The 21441-nt window shown below is 41.4% G+C and overlaps 1 protein-coding gene across 1 annotated transcript in view; it reads right to left on the reverse strand.

Annotated features, from left to right (window-relative positions):
* Nucleotides 1-21441, reverse strand: part of PIP4K2A (phosphatidylinositol-5-phosphate 4-kinase type 2 alpha) — a 162019-nt gene that overhangs the window by 49404 nt on the left and 91174 nt on the right. The window contains exons 2-3 of the mRNA XM_087825484.1: nt 16015-16112; nt 14351-14447 (exon numbers count right to left, since the gene is read on the reverse strand). Of these exons, the coding sequence (XP_087681610.1) occupies nt 14351-14447; nt 16015-16112 (195 nt within the window). The remainder of the gene's footprint in view (nt 1-14350; nt 14448-16014; nt 16113-21441) is intronic.

Below are 21441 nucleotides of genomic sequence, written 5' to 3' on the forward strand. Positions count from 1 at the left end.
CTTGCCAAGTCTGAGAATGACTATCTTCTGGAGGGTAGACAGGAGGGGCTCTGAGCAGGGGTTCTTCCAATACCATTTCATCCAGTCTCTGGCTCAGGCTATGGACACTCTAGCTAGGTAAGTCCAAGCTTTCCTCCCATGTGACTCTCCAGTTGAATCTCCTGTTTTCTTAGAACCTCCAGGAGACCCCTCCTCAACCCTCCTAAACTGGTCAACCAGACGATTGGAGGAGCAAACCCCTCGCACCTGAGGAGCCTGGTCTCCTCTGCTGACTGGGTGCTTCAGAACTGACTTTCCTTCCCGGACTGGCCCCACTGGGTTGCATTGAGGGATTCAAAGGCAAAGACACTTTCTCTCTAAAAGTGGGCATTCAAAAGCCCCAATAAACCAAACGCTGTGTAGTTAAGGGGACACGGATATCTTTAGAGAGGCAGCAATATCACTGCATCACAGGTTTCCAATGAAAGAGTTCCCTTTCCATCTAGTATATTCATGTCTCTTCCACCTTTCCTTCCTTTCTAGATGAAATCCAAAAGGATTTATCCACGAGGCGTAACTGTATTGCCGTGGCACAGCAGGGCATGAAGGTCCTTTGTGAGCTGAGGGAAGCTGCCCATGAGCTCATTTCCGAGGATGGGCCCTGGCACTGCCTTTCACTACATCCTGAGATAGTACATCTTGATCTCAACGCAAGCAGGCACGCCTGTAACAGTGCAGAACCAATACTGCACATTTCACTGGATTTCCTTTCCTTAGCTTATTAGAAAACAGGAGAGAATGAAAAAAGCATCAGTGTAACTCCCAATGACTTTAAGTAGCAGGATTTGGCAGAGTTAACTTATTCTTAGTACAACTGAAATTCATTAGATAGGCTGAGGATGATGAAAGTGATTTTCAGGATGAAAACGGCTACGTTAACAGGAGTTTAATTCTCAATTATGCTGCTTTTTCTAAAACAAAAACAAAAACTCCTTCCTACTAATTTCTCCTATTAAGATTCGAAGTGAATGCCCCCTTTCAGGACTTTCACACTAGCAGAAAAAGCGATCGTTGCTCTTGGCTAATGATCTTACTTTTTCCTCCCAAACATTAATTTGCGAAAGGTATTCCAAATAAAACGAGAACACCAGGAATCGTAAGATTACAAATTACTTCCAGGCATAAAATCTAAGCAAGAGCAATCTACTTTATGATACTCAGGCAAACAAGGTTGTAAATTTTGTACAACTGATAATGCCTGTAAAAGAACTTTCGAGGAGAGTGAGAAATAATAGAGGATAATTGTATTCAGCAAAGGACAGAACTGCAGCGGCATCAGTTCCACAGATGGTTTTCTCGGGCATATTGGATATGAAAGTATAATGTTCTATCACGGACCAATGGGATACAATAAAACTGAAAGCTGCATAGTCAGTGGTCCTCAAACTTGAACGAGCAACCAGATCACCTGGGGATCGTGTTAAATCGCAGGTTCTGACCCAGCAGGTATGGGGTGGGGCATCTGAAGATGCAGATGATGCTGACACAGTGTGTCTGTGGACCACACGTGAGAACCAAGAGCTCACTGCGTTGTGGCTACGTGTTTTGTCTGGCGCAGCATGCACAGTCTCTGTGTTAGGTGTGTTATACTAACAGACTTGCCTGCATAAATGCTTTTCCTATTGTATTCTGTCCAACTCTGGTTTCACTAAAACGAGGAACTTTACAGTGAAGAATAATTCATTAAGAAAATGTCTAATAATACTGACTACGTTCAAGGCAAATATGGATTTATAAAGGGCTAGAAATTCATACTAACATAATGCCGTAACATCTCAGCTCATATGCTACCTCCTTCCAAACTCTTTGCCTTTCCTTTCAGTTTCAAAGACACTGATAATTATTTATTACAGATTTTCCATTAGGACGCTGGCCATATCTTAAGCTTGGGATATAACATCTTACAAATGCTAATCCTGATTCTGCTTTAACTCAATTTTTCAATAATCACATGAGTAGTCCCATCTCACAATATCTACTTCCAGTGTGTGGATGAATTTTTTTTAAAGGCTTTTAGCTGTCAAATAATCAGTAAAGTCAGGAACAAATACTTTGTTATACTTAGAATGTACTTTTTATGATCACTATGAACATAAAAATACATGAATCAAATTTACTGAAAGCCTTAGACAAGCAGAAAATCTGAAGAGTAAGCACACTTGTACACAAAATGCATGCTCCTTGGAATGATTCTAAGGCCTGGAGGAATCCAACTCATTATTTCCTATTTATTTTCGCAACATTCCTATGAGATAGAAAAAGCCAGGTGCATTTTCCTACTTGAAAATAATAAAACTGGAATATAGTGGAGTCAAATCATATGCCTACAGCTCCTGGCTAAAGCTTCCTCTGAGGTAACCAAAGAGGACAATTTACAAAGACAAGACTAAACTTTTGCCATTACTTAACATCATAATCATAGGCTTTCTGTAGCCTTTGAAATAAGGTAGAAGTGTTTGTGTGTTTGTGTGTAAAGGTGATGCTCTGTAATGGCCAGGCGCTGGCCTGGCACCTAGAATGTGCTTCACCACTCACCTCCCCTTGGGTGTGCCATGGCCCCTTAGAGCCTCAGTTTCGGGGTTTGAAAAGGGATGGAGAAGCAGCCCAGGGAGGAAGGTGGGTTAAATTAGATCTCTACTTCAGACTTTTTATAACTCTAAAAGCGTATCTACTCTAAGACACAGCACACTGCTCTGGGACCCACTGGAGAGTACAGACCTCAGAAGGCAATTCGATACGTTTCCCAACAAAAGTCCAGTCAGAAGAAAGTACAACCATCATCTCTGAGGGGGCATAATGCTGGTTTAGGACATCTGGGCCAAGATTAAAGAGAAGATGACAACCGTTCTTAGAGCAGAATGAAAATAGCACTTCATAGATTCCAGATGTACTCAGGGCAAGAATGAGAAAATGAGCTAAGGAAAGGAGGCCATGGGTATGTACTGAAAATAGTCACTGAGCGGCCTCAAAACAGTCCGCTATCTAGAGAAGCTGGATATTGAAATTCCTCAGTATGCTTTGTTCTGTCACAAAGGAAAAGTGCACCCCAGCATCACACAGGATGCTTGGACAAGTTTGGGAGGCCAAGAAAAGAAAGCCCTGAGAAGAAACAGAGCTTGGGAGTGATCATCAGGAGCCTCCAAGGGGTCCTTCTATGTGAAAATAAATCTCATAATCAAAGAGCGTGACAGTCGGAAGTGACCTTGGAGATGATTCCAAGCCACTCAGTTTACAGATCAGAGAAGAGAAACCAGAGAGTGGAAACGACTTGCCCGTCTGTGTTTGTTAACATGTGGGCGGGACAGAGCGGTCAGCCTCCGTCCCTCCCACCATCGCTGCCTCCCTGCCTGGGCCCAAGAGTGCTGTGGGCATTACGATGGGATTGTCCATATAGATTTTTCTGTGGTGACAAATGCCTCCTAATCACAATTCAGTGCCTGAGCCAGCTGGCAAAAAACCCAAACCTGTTTTTATGTTTTCAGTTTTGCCAAGTAAAACGTGTAAAAATACCATTAAGAACAGCCTCAGTGCCCATGCAGTCAGAGTCTTTAATTTACACTTTTATTAGCACATGTACAAATCTAAATTGACTGGTTCCAGGACTGCTCATTGCCTGACTTTACCTGATGTGAACAGGAATAAGAGCCATCTTCTCTTGAGGCAAGGGCTGAGACAGAGGTGTGTCTGAGGGGGAAGGCCTCAGGACAGAAAAACAACGTGCTGCTGAATCTGGGCTTAGAGTCAGACAATTCAAATGCCAAGGCAGGGCTCAAAGATGCCTAGTCCCCAGTGTTTCCTACAATCCTGGGACTGTGGTTACAATGTCAATCCTACGAATTCTTCACATCTCTCACCATGTGGCACAGTTCATCATGTCTGGCTTAATTACTTCACATGCCTAAGAACAGTTGGAGGTTCGCATTTTCTTTTGGTCACTGGCTTTTATCTGTAGAAAACTGTCCTATCCTCCATCTTTCCCTTGTTAAGACTGGGTGGGTTTTCTTGGCAAAGAATGCCAAGGCTGAATTCTCAGTTACTCTCTATAATATCAATTGGGGAAGAGGTAGTTGGGGGAAAGCAACATAGAAAAAGATATTAAGACAAAATTTGCAAGTTAGGACAAGATCTGCGCAGAAGAACGAAGGTCTAGCCAAAGGCATTATTTAAAGAAATTCTTTATCTTAACCACCCTAATGTAAACGGCTAAGTCTGAGATGGAAGACCCGATCCAACCAAAGGCCTAAAAAGTACCATTTAAAGGGTTGGTTTAGTCATTGTCAAGATAATTCCCATTTCCAAAATCAAATGTTCACTTCTTTTTTTAAATGTTCACTTTCAAGAGCCCTTACCCCTACTTACCTGTCTGTCTTTATGAGAAAGCTGCCAGATAAAATTACCCAGTGAAATCTACTTAGGGTATAGAGAGATCTTCTCTCATTAGAAAACAAATTCCTTGTCATAGACAGAGCTTAGAGAGTTATATGTTATGTAACATGGTGACATTTTTAAAATTCAAAATCTGGGATTCTGAACTTCTCAATTTGGGAAGTGTGAATGCACAAAACAAGTGCTTTGTGGATATTTGGGGTCAGTCACAACACAATACAAAGGCAATCCAGGGCTTATTCAATGTGTGAAATCTTCCGCTGGCCTTTGAAAATGTCCTAATACACCTTCCCATTCTAGAAGCTGTCAAAAGAGAAAACATTCACAAACTCACTAAGTATTTACTCATCAGTATGTCCTGAACATCAAAACCATCTCTCCACATGAAGTGTAGTTTATTCAGACTTTTATTTAGTCAATTCATATTTTCTCAGGTTCTTATGGCCATACGCAGAGGCTTGGTGACCTTTCCAGTTTCACACAATACTGCCGATGAAGACAGAAGGCAGTAGAGCATGGCATTAGACACAGGAGCCTTAGACGTCAAGACTGAGTGACTTTGGGCAAGTCACTTAAGCTCTTTGTGTCTCAGTTTCCATATCTGTAGAAAGGTAATAATGGGGAGGATAATAATAATCATCAAAAGTTTGCTTGGGGGTTAAATGAGATACTATACAAAGTTTCCATAATAGTGCCTGGAACATAATAGTACTCAATAAATTGTAGCTGTTATTATAAAAAGCAAATTTCAACTTGGAAGATAATGAGACATGCAGATCAATATTAACAAATTATTCTGTCAATTGGTAACTTAAAAATAAAGAATTTGTAGAATGTGTTCTTCCAATTTGTTCTAGATTCCCTTTTTCTCATTATGGCCAAACCTCAGTTTATACTCAGGGAAAACTGAGAGCTATATACTTTTTTCCCCTTTCACTTTTACAGGCTGTTTTCCACAGCCCTCAATAATAACCACCTACGTTTTTAAGAGTATTTACAATGTGCATATGGTCCCAGCTGGTGGTGTTCATCGGTCATAAACTAGGAGGTCACGGTCTTGCGCTGGATCCCCAGTAGGGGGCATGCAGGAGGCAGATCAATGATTCTCTCCTCATTGATGTTTCTGTCTCTCTCTCCTCCCTTTGAAATCAATAAAAACGTATTTTTAAAAAAATGTGCGTGTTGGGGGGAGGTGGGGGTAGTGAGTAGGAGTAGGCATGGGCTGAATGAGACTGAGAGCTTGACAAGAGAGATGGAGGTTTGGAAAAGCAACCTGGAAACTGATAGTCTAAGTCATTTGTTTAACCTGTTGGGCTACCACAAAGTCCATAATCCCTTTCAATGCAGAGCCTTAATTCAACCTTTAAATTATTGATGTAATGGAAATCTGATAGTGCCTTGTTGCCTTCACTGCCCATAATAGTCACTCGGGGCCTGCCTTTATCACCTTTCTTTCCTTTGCAGGATTTCGGATGTCAGCATACATGGTAGAAACAGGTTGAGTCAGAGGTCAAATGAAGGGCAATGAGACCTCTCAATAATCCCCACCCCCCACCACTTACTCTGTTATCTGATCATCTGAAAAAAAAGACAGTTGGACTTAATGGCCTCTAGGTTTTCTTCTTGCTCTGACTAGTATTCAGGAATAGTTACTGCTGTTGGTTTGTAGAGACTTAGGAAATGGATGTTTTGCTGTTGGTTTAAAGAAAAAAATCTAATGATAAATGTAAACACACTGCAAAAAAAGTGCTCTCTTCACTGGCTACCCTTTTCTTCTACACATTTGATAGTCTCATATTAAAAACTGTGTATTTCCTTAAATTCACTTGTTCTAAATGAAAAGCTTTTATCATAACTCCCTACCCTCAAGAAAAAGGCATCCGCCCGGCTGGGTGTGGCTCAGTGGTTGAGCGTCGACCTAGGATCCAGGAGATCGGGGTTCGATTTCCGGTCAGAGCACATGCCCAGGTCATGGGCTCGATCAATGACTCTCTCATCATTGACATTTCTATCTCTCTCTCTCTCCCTCCCCTTCCCTCTCTCTGAAATCAATCAAGATATACTTAAAAAAGAAAAAAAGAAAAGAAAAAGGCATCCAAGTCAATGGTGGAGGAAAAAGAAAGTCTCAAATCGAATATAAACTAACCTTAAACTCCCAACATTCCTCTTCCTAAAGGCCTTACTGAGATATAATTCACATACCATACAGTCCACCATTCAAAGTGTACAAATCAATGGCTTTCAGTATACTTACAAAGTTAAACAACCAGTACCACAGTGAGTTTTAGAACATTTTATCACCTCAAAAAAGAAACTCTGACAAAACAAATGAACAAAACAAAACAGAAACAGCCTCATAGAAACAGAGAACAAACTGATGGCTGACGAAGGAGAAGAGGTTGGGGGGATGGATGAAAAAGGTGGGGGGTAATAAGAGGTACAAACTTCCAGTTATAAAATTTATAAGCCACAGGGATGTAGTGTATAGCACAGGGAATGTGTCATTATTGTAATAACTCTGCATGGTGACAGGTGGTTACTAGATTTATCATGGTGGTCACATCTTAAAGTATGTAAATGCCAAATCACCATGTTGTAGACCTAAAGCTAATATAATATTGTATGTCAACTATACTTCAATAAAAAAACAAAGAATAAAAAGAATATTATTTTAAACAATAATAAAATAAAATAAAAATAAAAAAAAGAATATTGTCCCCATTAGCAGTCATCTCCATTTTCCGCCCAGCCCAGTAACTAGTAAATCACTAATCTACTTTCTATCTCACATACATTTGCCTATTTTGGATATTTCATATAAATGCAATCATACTGTACATGGGTGTTTGTGATTGTGATTGGACCAAACATTCTTCTTGCAAATCCCTTGACCCACTGGGCCAGCTGTAGAGCCTGGGCGGTCTCTGGGTGAGTGTGGTGACATCGTGGGTGCTCTCTACTCAATTCAATGTAGTGGACACGTTACAGCCCCCAAATACGGCTTCTCAGGATGCGCCCAGGCTTGCTGGGGAGTTGGGGATGTAATAAACTGTTTGACAAAAAAATTAAAGCTCTAGGGCAAAGCTATCAGATGAAGGGCAGGTAAGAACATGACAATGAAGTCCATTTGTGCCTACCTCGCCCCTTGGTAAGCAGACTTCTTTTTCCCTACTTCCGTTTTCTACAGCCAAGCCCATTACTGGTCTTACAATACGCCCTCCCCCTCTCAACCTCAACAGCTTGTCTGAGCTCTGCTGCCATGTCGGCCCTCAACAGGAAATAAAGGCACTAATGAGATGAAGCACACTCTTCAATGGTCTTACATTTATAATTGGAAATTTATTGTCCTCTCCCTTAAGAAAGGGATTAATGGTGCTATCCTCTCCCCCCACACAATCCTCTAAAAGTCTGCACTGAAGATGTTTGCTTTTGCAGTGGGGCGTCCAGGATTAGTGAGGCCTCCAGAAGGGCAGAGGAAATTTAAAGGTCAATTTAATTAGCTCATTCTTACCACCCATCTTCTGTACCGTATCTCATAAAAATGCCATGATTTAGTAACCATAACGGTTCCCTGTACATTTTTTAAATACCCAAACATTTTGAATGTTTGATTCTCTGAATTACTCATATAATCTTATATACATTTTCTCTTTTTTTCATTTTGATATGAATTTGCATTTCTGCCAAAAATCATGTATAAAACCCTTTTTATTTTTAGTCAACAGAATGGACACTTAAAATCATTGCTGCAATGCCTGAACGTGTAAAAGCCACCACCTTACAAAGGAACATGTCAATATTATGGGCAAGAACCTAAGTGACAGGCATCTCATGGTGACTTAATAATGGATCACAGCTGAGGGCTTCAGAGAGCATCACATGCCTCTCCCTCATTTCACAGGTGAGAAAATGGAAACCTACCAGGATTAAGTGACTATCAGTCACAGCATTAGTCACAGAAGATCCCAGACTTAACCAATCTCCCAACTCCCAGGAAAATGTTCTTCCTAATCCAGGCCACCTATTTCATGGACTTGAAATCTGGCAGCCAACTGCTGCCCTGCTGACAACTCAGGATTATGATTATATGCCTTAAATCACACGACCCAGGAACAGGAGCCACCGCCCAGACAAGGCTGCTCTCTGGGTTTGTGTTGGGCATACGTTATCTGAGTGAGGACAGATGGTCCTCTGACCCCATTAGAGAGGTAAAGGCCAATATGCTAACTCAAACATCATCATCAAGAATTTATTAAATGCCCACTGTGTTCAAAGACCTGTGTTAAGCTCTCGGGGAATTTCAAAGGAAGCCTGAGCTGTAATCCCAGGTATAGAATGGCTTTTGTTATGGAGGGGAGCAAGATAACAGCAATTTAACACTTACCAATAATGAAACAACCTAGAAAAGAAGAAGGAAACGTGAAAGGTAGTGACCAGCAGAGAGAGAAGCAGAGTTGCATGAACTTCACAGAGCACCATAAGATCTTTAAAAATCTCAGGCTGCTACTTGACTGAGGTTACAATGCCAGAGACCTGGCTTAAACTCATGATGAACAAATGTGGCCTGTACCTGTGCCACAGGAGCTCCCTGTGCCAGCTCTTGGTTGAAAATCACAAGTCACAGCTCAAAGCAGGTTAAGGGGCAGGAAATGCAGCCAAACAGGAAGCCTGAGTTCCACATGGTGGGGGAGGGTGCAGTCTATGGTGGGGACAGTCATTAGTTCAACTCATGAGAAACAGCCCTGACCAGAAGGCTCAGTTGGTTGGAGTATTGTCCCATACACCAAAAGGCTGTGAGTTCGATTTCCGCTCAGGGTACATACATAGGTTGAGGGTTAGATCCCTGGTAGGGGTGCATGGATGGGAGACAATGGGTCTATATATTCTTTCTCTCTCTCTCTCTCTCTCTCTCTCTCTCTCTCTCTCTCTCTCTCTCTCTCTCTCTCTCTTCCTTTCTCTAAAAAATAAAATCAATGAAAACATTTCCTCAAGTGAGGATTTAAAAAATAAAAAAGAGCCCAGCCGGTGTGGCTCAGTGGTTGAGCATGGACCTAGGATCCAGGAGACGGCTGTTTGATTCCAGGTCAGGGCACATGCCCAGGTTTTGGGTTTGATCCCCAGTAGGGGGAGTGCAGGAGGCAGCCGATCAATGACTCTCTTATCATTGATATTTCTGTCTCTCCCTCTCCCTTTCTCTCTCTGAAACCAATAAGAACATCAAAAAAATAAATAAAAAAGGAACAAAAAGAACAAGAAAATCCTTATGATGCTGATGACTTGTGCAGGAGTTTTCCCAAAGGTCTGTCAAGAGACTTGTCCAATCTGAGCAGAGCTCCTTTGGTTTTCAGCCCAGGCAGGGTTTCCAACTGATGTTCATGTTGAGGGTCGCAGGAGCTAACCAGTGAGGCCAACAGGTATGAGGAGAAACTTTTTAAGAAGTGGGCTGAGCAAATCCAAGAGACAACAAACAATTACAAAGGAATAAAAAAGCTTATCTGGCTCAACAAGTAAGCCAACTGAGGTGGTGACATTACAAGTAAGATTGTTGAGGGACAAGTACCTCTGCGCTAATTACTCCCAGATCTGGGCCTCGGCTCCAGTTCCCAATCCTGAGCTCCACCTGGAACACCCAACTGCACCATGACCAGCCTCACACAAGCACCCCCCGGCACCTCCACATTCAATAGGCTAAAACACCAACTTCACCTTCCTCTTTCTCCTCCCTCTTCCGCAAACTTCCCTCCTCCAGCGACGGGCATTCCTGCTCTCTCAGTGTCTCAGGCTTCAACCCCTCTGGCTCCTGCCCTTTGCTCCAGTGGCCCATCAGCCACCGCTCCTGTCATTTTACTTTCTCCCTGTCTTGTGAAGACGCCCTCTGCTTGACCCCGTCAGCACCAAGTGTCCTGGTTCATACCTCTACTTCACTTCTGAGAGATTTCATAGCCTCCTAATTTCTGTATCCCCCTTTTACATATTCTAGACATAACCGCCTCAATGATCTTGTTTTTTTATTATTGATTTTAGAGAGGGAGAAAGGGAGAGAGAGACAGACAGAGGGAGAGAGAGAGAGACAGAGGAACAGAGAGGGAGAGACATCAATGTGAGAGAAACTGATCAGTTGCCTCCTGCACGCACCCAGATTGGGGATCAAACCCGCAACCTTTCAGTGTACGGGGCGACGCTTCAACAGAGCCACACCGATCAAGGCAATGATGAGGGACTCTAATTCAGGAGACACGGTAGAGGAAAAGTAAACATGATATTATCCTCCACAAAGAACAAGAAAGCTGTTTCTGGTGTACTTAGGTTTATCTTCATCATCTCCACCCTGCATGACTTTTTGGTTTCTGGTGGGCAATTCTCTTCTGCACTCAGAAACTTTAACTGAAGCCTCCACTTAACTTCCTGGGGCCTGTTATAAGGGGGTCTGATTCTCTGAGAGGCGGGAAAGCAGATTTTTTTGAAAAACATTAAAAATCAGATGTCTGGGTTTCTGTAAGTCTTATTAGCATCTAATATGGAATCTGGCAAGTAATAGTTAATAAAAAAAGAAAGAGAAATTCTTTCACCCTTCTTCTGCATTTCCCACAATGTCTAGCAGAGCCTGACATGCAGTAGGTGCAAATAAACACACACTGAGTTGATAATTGTGCATGAAATCCCCTAAGGGGGACCGGAGCTTAAGGTGGCCGTGGTGACAGCAGAAAGAGCACAGAAATAGAACTATAGAAACAGTAACAGTGGAGGCTTCCATGAGAACAGTCATCTTGAAAGACATCTTAAAAGTACGGTAAGGGGAAGTTGCATTGGCCCAACAATGATCAGAAGAACACAATTCAACTTTTAGCATATCACAAACCAATGACATAATTTAAAGAGCACTAATAAATTGAACAAAGTTCTGAATCTGGAAGCACTGGGCACGCGTGTGGGTGCACACACATACGCACACAGGTTTACATATATATATTAGGTGATACTGCTATTAATGATGAATGTTCTAGAACTGTTGCTTGAATTTGTCTGTAACAGGGAGAAAAAGAAGTTTTCTTTTAAAAGACAGGCAAGAAATCAAACCCAGAGGAAAGATACAAATGTTTCTGGGACAGCAGGAATGCTTTTTGATTCCTTTAAGTTCACTGATAGAGGTCAATGAGGTAGGCTAATTACTGTGCTCTGCTTTTATCAGAGTGATCAATAATGACTTTTTTCAGGTGCAGGAAAAAGGCACTCTCACGCACAAGGCAGGTCAAGACCGTTTATTCGTTAGCTTTAATATGAAGGTTTGAATACTAAATGAACCAGACAATGGAGCTCCTTATGGCCACATTTATTTAAAGCTGCTACATGCAAGCACTTGAGAAAAATTAACACAGCAAAGCAAAAGCAGTGTAAGGCCTGGTCCCCATTAGCAATCCTTGCAGTGCCTTCAATAGGTGACGAGACCCCAGGTCACTGATCCCACTTTTCAAATCAGATTGGGAATTTGGTACTACATGTGTCAACTGATACTTGTTACTGGTTCTGGCCATGATGAATGAAATGTCTGGCCAGCAGTGCACTGAGGTGCCAAGCGCCTGAGCCAGGATCACAGCACTTCGGCCTCCACCCCTGCACTGTGCAGGGGCCCTTGAGGCATGAAGCCACGGAGAGTGCTGGCATAACCACCTCCTTGCCTCCCGACTAAGTAGCCAACAAAGTGTGTTGAGCCCCGCATTTACGATCTTGCCTTTGGTTTAAACTCAGAGGTCCCGCTCCTGCTGACAATTTTTGAAGAGGTACAGGTACTGGGAAAGGAACACAGGATTGGGGAGGGAAACCAGTATCTCTGATTTACTAAAGTTACTTTGAACACCCACCTTTTTTTCTTCTTAATAAAAATACAGTTGCCAAAGAGAAAGCAGCAATTTAAATGCCAAAAGCACCAGGCATAGCTGAGGAAAGGACTGGTGTTCAAATGATTAATTACACTCACGCTGGCTCTCCTCTATACTGCTCTCATGCTAAGAGCTTAACGGGCTTGCCAATTAGTTAGTGTGAATCATCTTCCACTTGCCTAATTTGCCTTCAAAGTTTGTACTCAGCAATTTGCACTTACTTAACTATCAGCTTACATGGTTTTGGTTTTAGTGGGGAAAAGGGATGGAAAATTGCTTGTGCCTTAGTGTTTCAGCAACTAAAGTGGTCATTTTAGGAAATTTAAAAACTGACATTTATCTGCTGCAGTGCAGAACTCAGGATGTAATGGGCCTATTTTAGACCTCATTTTGGTAATGAATTGAGGAATCTAACAAGATCCTATTGCTTAGGTCCTCAAGAGTCAGTTTCTGTGAAACATGAGTATAACTTTTATTTTCATTTTTTTAAAAAAGGAGGGAGGAACACACTTGAGTTTAGCATGGGAGAGTCAGCCACAGGAGCTCTTAGTTACCAGCTGTTCACTCCTTTTTAAAGTACTCAGTTTATTTTCATATGGCCTCTTTAAATGTAGTAACAGTTCTTAAATAATGTCGAATTATTGCTTTTTATTTTATACAAACCCTTTTTACTATTCCAAATTTATTCTTTAAAAATGACTTATTTTTTTAGCAGCAAATTTCAAGTCTAAGTTTGATCTAAGTTCTTTCTCTTCACACATAAAGGTCAAACCTGAGCGTTGTTGGCTCCACCGCAATTTTAAAAAACAAACCGAGTGCCCACATCCTCCATGTCACACTTCCCCTCAGCCCTCTTCAGCGCACTTGAGCTTCTGCTCAGAACCCGGCCGATGGTGGACACCCAACCCTGGTCCACCTGCAGCCTGGCCAGTGTTGCTTTTTCAAAACATGGCAGCTGGGAGGTTTCTCGTGCCTGAGTGCACACGTGAGAAATTCCTGAAAACCTTCAACATGGGGCAGGGCAGGGTGGGGAGGCCCACAGATCTTTAGGAAAGTGTACTAAGCTCAAACTGCCTTAGAGACCCTACTTTTTAAGGGAAAATACAGGGTAAGCTGTGCTAATATTCAACTTGTAATTCCATCCAGGGTGGCAATATGGCACTTAATGCAGGATAAATTAGGCTTTCCCATTTAGGGCAACTGAGAGGAAGTGATTACTAGGTTTAAAGGATTTAGAATAAGTCAGTACTCTCACAGTATAATGAACAGATTGTCATAAAAGACCAGAAAGTAGCCTAATATAGATTTCTGCTCCTAAAAAATATATATATATTTGGCTTTTCCGAGTCTGGCTGGCTATCTAAACATTAAGTGACCGGTGTAGGGTCCCTTCTTAGGCGAGATGACCATGGATCAGCAGATATGACAACACTGTGAGAACCAGGCAAATGTGGGGAGAAAAGCAGCAGTGCACATTTGTCTGTTCACAGGCCGTTCCCGGAACTGGTGGGCTCCTGATGGTGACAAGGTTGTGGTCACTGTGCCATGCCACAATGTAGTGCCCAGAATATGGCCTCTGACAAAAATGCTACGGGCAAGACACAGTATTCTCCAATTTGAAAAGCAGCAAATCAGCACCAACAAGAATAAATTTCTAGGGTTCCTAAGTGGCCTCTACAATACAGGAAATGCGAATTCAACGCACACATTCACACTTGCACAGGCTGATGATACATCTGACGGCAGAAATCGAAAAGAGTTTCTGCTGCAGAACACCTTCAGCTGGAAATGCGAGCATATGTAAAACTCTCACATGCCTGCTCTCTTCCCAGAGAATAATTTCTTTTCCTATCAGCTACTGAGATCATATTATATAGGGGTTGCTAACTGAAAGAACTCTTTATTTCAGAAAAAGTCATTGAAAATTAATATGTAATATAACAATTACTATTATATAATTACTTGTAATGACAAAAATGTCAGTCCTATTTTACAGAGCGCAGGGAACAATGAAGCCCATTTGAAGCAACGTTACAAAAGCAACTCACCTGGAAATCCTGATCGTCGATGCCAAACCTCTCCCGCAGGTTCCGGAAAACCATCGGGCAGTATTCCTTAAACTTGAAATGGCTCGGCATGTTTTCTCTGAAACAGCATATTGTGGAATAAAGCTCAGATACACAAAGAGTTAACCAGCCTTGACTATCCCACACTCTAGTTCTAGGAGTAGCCAGGGAAGTGCTTGGAGCTCCCCCCACAGAAGGCACAGAGGCCTTTCCCAGAACAACTACAGCGACCCTTGAGCAACATGGGCGTTAGGGCACCAACCCCCCATGCGGTTGAAAATGCACATGTAACTTTTGACTCCCCCCAAACTTAACTAATAGCCTACTGTTGACTGGAAGCCTTACCGATAACATAATCAGTTGATTTACACATATTTTGTGTGTTATGTCTAGTACACACTGTATTTTTACAATACAGTCAGCTAGAGAAAAGAAATCTTATTAAAAATTATAAGGAAGAGAAAATACATTTACAGTACTGTACATATTTTTAAAATCTTCATATAAATGGACCAGTGCAGTTCAAACCTGTTGTTCAAGGGTCAACAGTACAAGCCACAGTTAAGTTCCAGGGCATGGAAAGATCGGAGTGATAACATTTGTGTCCTCTCACCACCTAGGAGCACTTGGCCTATATGATCTTTTAATCCTGACCACGTGCCACAGCTGCTTCCTCAAGGAAAAGGCAGAGTAAAGAGCGTGGACATCAGGGAAGGGCCACACTCATCCTCAGTGACTAGCGGATATAAGCTTACCAAACAAGACTGCTCTCACTCCCTGAATGACCTATTTTATATTTTATATAAATACCACAACCTAAATTCACACAGAAAAGGTCCCCTTAAACTGTCAGCCTCTAAACAGTATTATGAGGAGAATTAACACCCGAGCTTCACAGTGGTACAATGGCCCCATTAAGAAATGTCAGAACTAATCCCTTGAGTAGGATTTCTTTGGGGTTCATCCCACTCATTCAGAATTGCTTCCTCCTTTGTGTTCACACACACACTCCTCTGCCGTGGTACTTTGCGCACTAAATTATAGTATGTAATTTGTATATGTGTCAGTTTTCAACCACCTGCCTGACTGCGAGCCCCTTAAGGGCTGGGCCATTTCTTATACATCCTTGTATCTCCAGCTCTCAATGGACTGCCTACCATATACGGGGCTCCAGAGTGATGTCTAAAATGACATTCCAGTGAAGGAGAAATAGTCTTAATGCCCAACATGGTGTCCAATTATGTTTATAAAAATGCACTTTAATTCTTAATTTTTCAATGAAGTCATCATTTCTGTTCACAAAGTAATCACTATGAGACTTTTGTGTAAGATATAGCTGAGGTCCATAGCTGCTAAAAAAAAATCCAAGCAATTTGCAGCTTGAAACATCTAAACTGTAATGAGAATATCACTGTTAACATATAAGCTATTCATAGAGAATAATATGCCATATGGCAAAAGGATGTTACCCAGGAGGCCTGCTGTTGCTTTTGTGAAAATGACAGATGGTTCTGTTTATCACAGGATTAACTTCATCAGCAAAACTTTACACCCACCCATTGAAAAATAATGTGATTACAGAAATTCACAAAAATCATACTCCAGGCAGCCACATCAGTTCTAGAAAAAGTCGTACTTGTACTTACTTGTTAAAAAGGTGATTGTCCACCTTTATCTTTGAATAGGCTTTGAAGTCATCTGGCATCAACATAACAGGGATCTGAACATGGCTCAATTCATTGATCTAGAAAAGTATAAAATTAAAGGCACAGGTTATTACTCTGTAGGTGGGAAGTGCTTGGAACTTTCAGCCCGACCCACTGACCTGGGAATGGGGAAGTGGGTATGCGGCAGATTAAGCACTGTAAAAACTTTTGAACAACAAGAGTTGATGAGTTTCCACGCTGGTGAAGGCATTCACACGACAGAAGGGTGGTACAGCCCAGTGCCAGGGGGACAGAAGCTCCTGCACTCTGGACCCTTCTGGGCCTTGCCCTATGTACCTCTTTGTCTGGATTCTTTATAACATTCTTTATGATAAAATGGTAAATATAAGTAAATGTTTTCCATGAGCTGCTCTAGCAAACTGAACATGAGGAGAACCTTGGGAACATCAACTGATAGCCAGAAGCACAAGTGACAACCTGGATTTGCAAGTGGACTCTGTGAAAAGGGAGCAGTCTTATGGGACTGAGTCCTTAACCTGTGGGGTCTGAGGCTATCTCCAGGAAGACAGTGCAGAATTGAGCTCACAGTTTCCTAGTGTTGGAAAAAATTCACATAAAAGATGAATAGAGCGCTGGCCGGTGTGGCTCCGTTGGTTGGAGCATGTCCTGTGCACCTGAAGGTTGCAGGTTCGACTCCCGGTCAGGGCACATGCCCAGGTTGCAGGTTCAACTCCCAGTTGTGGTGTGTGTGGGAGGCAACAAATAGATGTATTTCTTTCACATGGATGTTTCTCTTTCTCTCTCTCTCTCCCTTCCTCCCTCTCTAAAATCAATCCAAAAAGATAGATAGATATAGATAAATAGAGTATGTGTATCCATCAAAACTATCTTTCAAAAAATAAGAGCAAAATAAAGCCTTTTTCATATAAACAAAAACTGACAACTTACCTAAAACAGAATTTAAAGAAACTTATAAGATTTAGAAGCATATTACTTAGAGTTTAAAGATATACTTCAGAAAAAGTGTGGAAGGTCTGAGATACAAAAAGAATCAGGAAGCAAATAAATAGGTAAATACATGGATAAATGTAAGTAAACATTGCCTATATAAAGTAATAATGCTTAATTCATGGGATTAAAAAGGACAGATATAAACACTGAAAAGCAACAGCGTGTAAGCTGGAGAGCAGATGGTTAGTTGCAGTGCTCATGTATTGTTCAGGAGGAGAGTTGTTAACTTAAGGTAAAATTTTAATGGCAATCAGAATACATAACCTCTACACTAGTGGAAAAGAACAAACAGTAAGAATACAAATAAAACTCTTTTTTAAAAAACAAAACCAAAAAAGAACACAAGAAGAAAAAAATAAACACTGCAAAGTGGGACATATAAAAAGTAAATGATAGAAACAAATCTGGATCTATACATAATCACAATAGGTATAAGTAGACTAGCAGTTAAAATAAAGATTCTCAAAATGAATTAAAAACAACTATAAACTATATGCAAGGGACATCACTAAAACATTAGAATTCAAAAAGGTTAAAAGGAACCGAAAAAATATACTAAATAGTACTAAAATTATTAAAAAGCTAGCTTACCTTTACTGATATTAGATAAACTAATAACTTTAAGATAAAAGCATTACTGAGAATAAAGAAGGTCTCTACATAATGATAAATGGTTCAATCAGCCAGGAAGATAAGAGTCATATTTTATAAGTACCTAATTAGCCTGAAAGTATAGAGCAAAAGTTGTTCGGACCTCAGGGAAAATGGATAGTCCATCGTTATAGAGGAAGATTTGAGTATGCTTTGACTGACAGTTCAAACAGACAAAAAAATTAAGAATGATATAGATTTTTTAAATTGAACATTCTTCATTCAATATTTGCTACACACCTATTACTGCCAAGTGTTCATCTAGTTGCTTTGGATATACTGTTGAACAAAACACATTAAGATGCCTGTCCTCCTAAAGCTCATAGTGTAGTGGGGAGAGTCAGAAAATAAAACAATAAACTTAGTAAATTATAATGTGGGCAGTAAACTATCTACTATGTTAGAAAGCTATGGAAAAAAGAAAGCAGGATAAAAGAGCTAGGACATGCCCATGAGTATGTGGGTGGGGATCACTGATGCATTAAAAATAGGGTAGGCTGGGGCGGGCCAAGGTTTGAAAGAGATAAGGGATTTAGCTTTCATGAGTGCCCGGTGTGCTTGGGAAGAGACCAGTGTGGCTGTAGCAGATTACCTGTGGAATAGGAAGAGCTGAGAGCAGAGGGGGGAAGCTGGTCCTATAGGGCTCTGGAGATCACTGAAAAGACTGGCTTTTACTCCATGCTGTTGTAGGATTCTGGGTGGTAGAGCAATGATTTCCCTTAACTTAGGGTTTCAAAAGATTACTAGAGGGGGAAGCTTGATTGGAGTGGGGTGAGGCAGGCAGAGCCACAGAATTAGGGAGACCAGTTATGAGTAACTGTGTAAATAGCCTGTTCTGACCAGGATGACCATCTACTTTGAGAGCAGAGCCAACATGATTTCCTGTAGTCTTGAATGTGGTGTATAAGAAAGACAGAAGCCAAGACCCACTCAGAGGCTTTGGCCTGAGCAACCAGAAGGATGGAGCTGCCATCAACCCAGATGGGGGACTTCTCATTTTTATGCTTTTGATTTTTCAATCATGTTAAATAACTGCTGTTCTAAAAATTAAGTACTTTAATAATTTTTTAAACTATGGAAAAAAAGAAAAACATATGTGCAAACTACCAGACATATTTTATAAAATACCTTTTATATTAATATTTAATAAATATTGTATTAATATTTTAATTAATATGATTAATGCATATACTAATTAGTATATAATTCTGTTGTGCTGGGAACTGCACAAAAACGCAAACCTTATGATCAAACCACCCTCATTTCCTGATCCATTCTGACTTTCATGGATGCCTCCTGTTTTTACACAACTATTAAGAATCCGGCTTCTCAAAGATATCACATCATTTAAAGGAAAGCGGTACAATCTAAGTTGAAATTGTGAACTCCCTCAAGCTAGTAGTTTGCATAGTGTCTTGTGGATATTGAGTGTCACCACGTCACTCTTGAAATTTTGCAATACCCTGTGGCACTCCTGCTGCATTTTCTGCGATGCCCTAGGGCCCCTTGGCACAGTTTTGGAAGCAAAGATATAAACAGTGGCAGATGCTTAAAACAGCAAATATCATCTAATTATGTAATAAAATGATCAGAATACCTTAAAATGCATTGCAGTACATTATAACCTATAATCACTTTATAATACCCCAAACAACCTTAATTACAACCACCAGTTAATCCTTAACTCGTAAAAACTGATGATCTATATCACCTTCCCATGCAAGTGGTTTTCCTGGGATAACTCTGTATTCACTGCATTTGTGCAAGGCCAATTTACAATTATCTTCCTATCAAATTATTGTAATAACTTAACCAGACATCACATTTAGCCTGTTCTGTATTAATTAAAATTTCCTTCATGTTGTGGTGAGTAAAAATGTATGAAACTGCCACTTAACGAAACTCTAGACTAATTTAAAATCATATAATCTCTCCCATTCAATTTACTCAAGTATCTTACAATATTAAATAATTCACAAAGTATATCTGTGAAAAATTTAAATTTACATCTTTATACGAGCATTGCAATATCAAAGTTAAAAAAAGAGAGAATCAAAACTAATCACCAAGTCTTGTGACAATAAGCACAATTAGAATGGAGCTGATGATAGTGAATTTTTCAATATTTTGTGGAAATAAAAGTGTAAGTAAAACAAAGGAAGTTTACTGGGTGGCAAGGAAAATTAAGGAGTAATCAATTTCATATTGCTTTGACTAAATTATACAGAAAAAAGTTGGCGAGAAAATAATGATTTCTTCTATCACATCCATGCTTCAAGTAATTAATGAGAAAGCAAATCCCATTGTGGAAGCAGGAAAAGAAATACTTTTGAATCCTTTTTGCTTTATAGTTCCTGCTCTGAAAAATGTTTCATGGAAAAAATTATGAAAAGCTTTCAGCCAAGATGGAATGTGTAACGTGAGCATTTACCACACCGATTCCTTTCATGAGTACAATGTGTGAGTGTCCACTCTGGGTAGGGCACTGCCCAAACACCAGTGTTCACCCTCATGGTGCTTTCAGTCTAGAGGGGCACACACATTAACTGAAGAATTGCACAAACGTAACATTTCAACAATGACAAGTGTCAGGAGACAGAAGAACTTCAGGCTACAAGCAAGCATGTCAGGCATAGACCAGGTGGTGATGACTGAAGGGGGGGCTGGCTGGACTGGAGAAGGCAGGTGGAGAGGGGTGCCAGGAAGTAGGCTCGCAGGTACAAAGGCCCAGTGGCAAAAAGGGGCACAGGTAACCGGAGAAATGAAAGGTTAACGTGGTAGGAGTGCAGAAATCGAGAGGGCATGTGATGGGAAAGGGCTGAACAGCATGCCTAAGAGGGCTGTAAGAGGCTACTGGGGAGCTCCAAGGGAGGAAGGCACCAGGCAAAGGGTGGAGGCAGCCGCCATGAAGGAAGCAGGTTCCAGCAACACTGAGGCGGTAAAACACAGGCCGTGTAACAGGAAAGACCATGATCCCATTTAGAGACAGAGCACTTTAATAAAAAAAAGAGTTCCGTTTTGAACTTGTTCAATTTGATGTGCTCCTGAGACATCCTAAGTGTTGATTCAAGTAGGCAGGTGGACATGTGGATCTTAAGTTCTCAGGGGCTGGAGTACAATGTGTGAGTGTATGTGTGTGTAAGACATTAGCTCCTCCTCGGGCGCGAAGGAGGTAACCTGGAGAGTGGACAGATGAGAGCACAGGGAGGCCTGCAAGCCCTCTTGAAGAACATCAACGGTTAACAGCTGGAAGAGGAGGCGGATCCTGCAAAGGAGAAAGGGAAGAACCGAGGGAGAAACGAAGGCACAGAGTCACCTCATGGACATGAAGGAGTCGGTAATTCAAGAACAAGATGGAACAAAGTGCTGAGTGCTTCTCAGAAGTCAAGTGGCGTGATGCCTGGAAATGTCTGCTGGACTGAACAACACGGAGGTGTCTGGTGACCTTGGCGTGAGGGGTTGGATGGAGCAGAGCAATGGAATCAGACTGAGTCATCCGGTGAGAGAACGTGGACACTGAATCTGGCTAGTTTTTAAGAAGTCTGGACATGAAGGAGAGGGGAGAGATGAAAAGGGCTGGAGGAAGGGCCTGAGAGAGAATTTTGACTTCCACGGCCCTTCCTGAGAAGGCGGGAGGGGGGGATCCAAGCATACATGAAGGAAATGGCTCTGGGGGGCAAGTCCTTATCAACAAGAGAACATGGACAGGAGTTGTGCGCAACGGGCCAAATCTTACTGAGGGAA

Source organism: Miniopterus natalensis, chromosome 1 (assembly GCF_054644295.1).
Source record: "Miniopterus natalensis isolate mMinNat1 chromosome 1, mMinNat1.hap1, whole genome shotgun sequence".
In the NCBI taxonomy this organism is placed as follows: Eukaryota; Metazoa; Chordata; class Mammalia; order Chiroptera; family Miniopteridae; genus Miniopterus; species Miniopterus natalensis.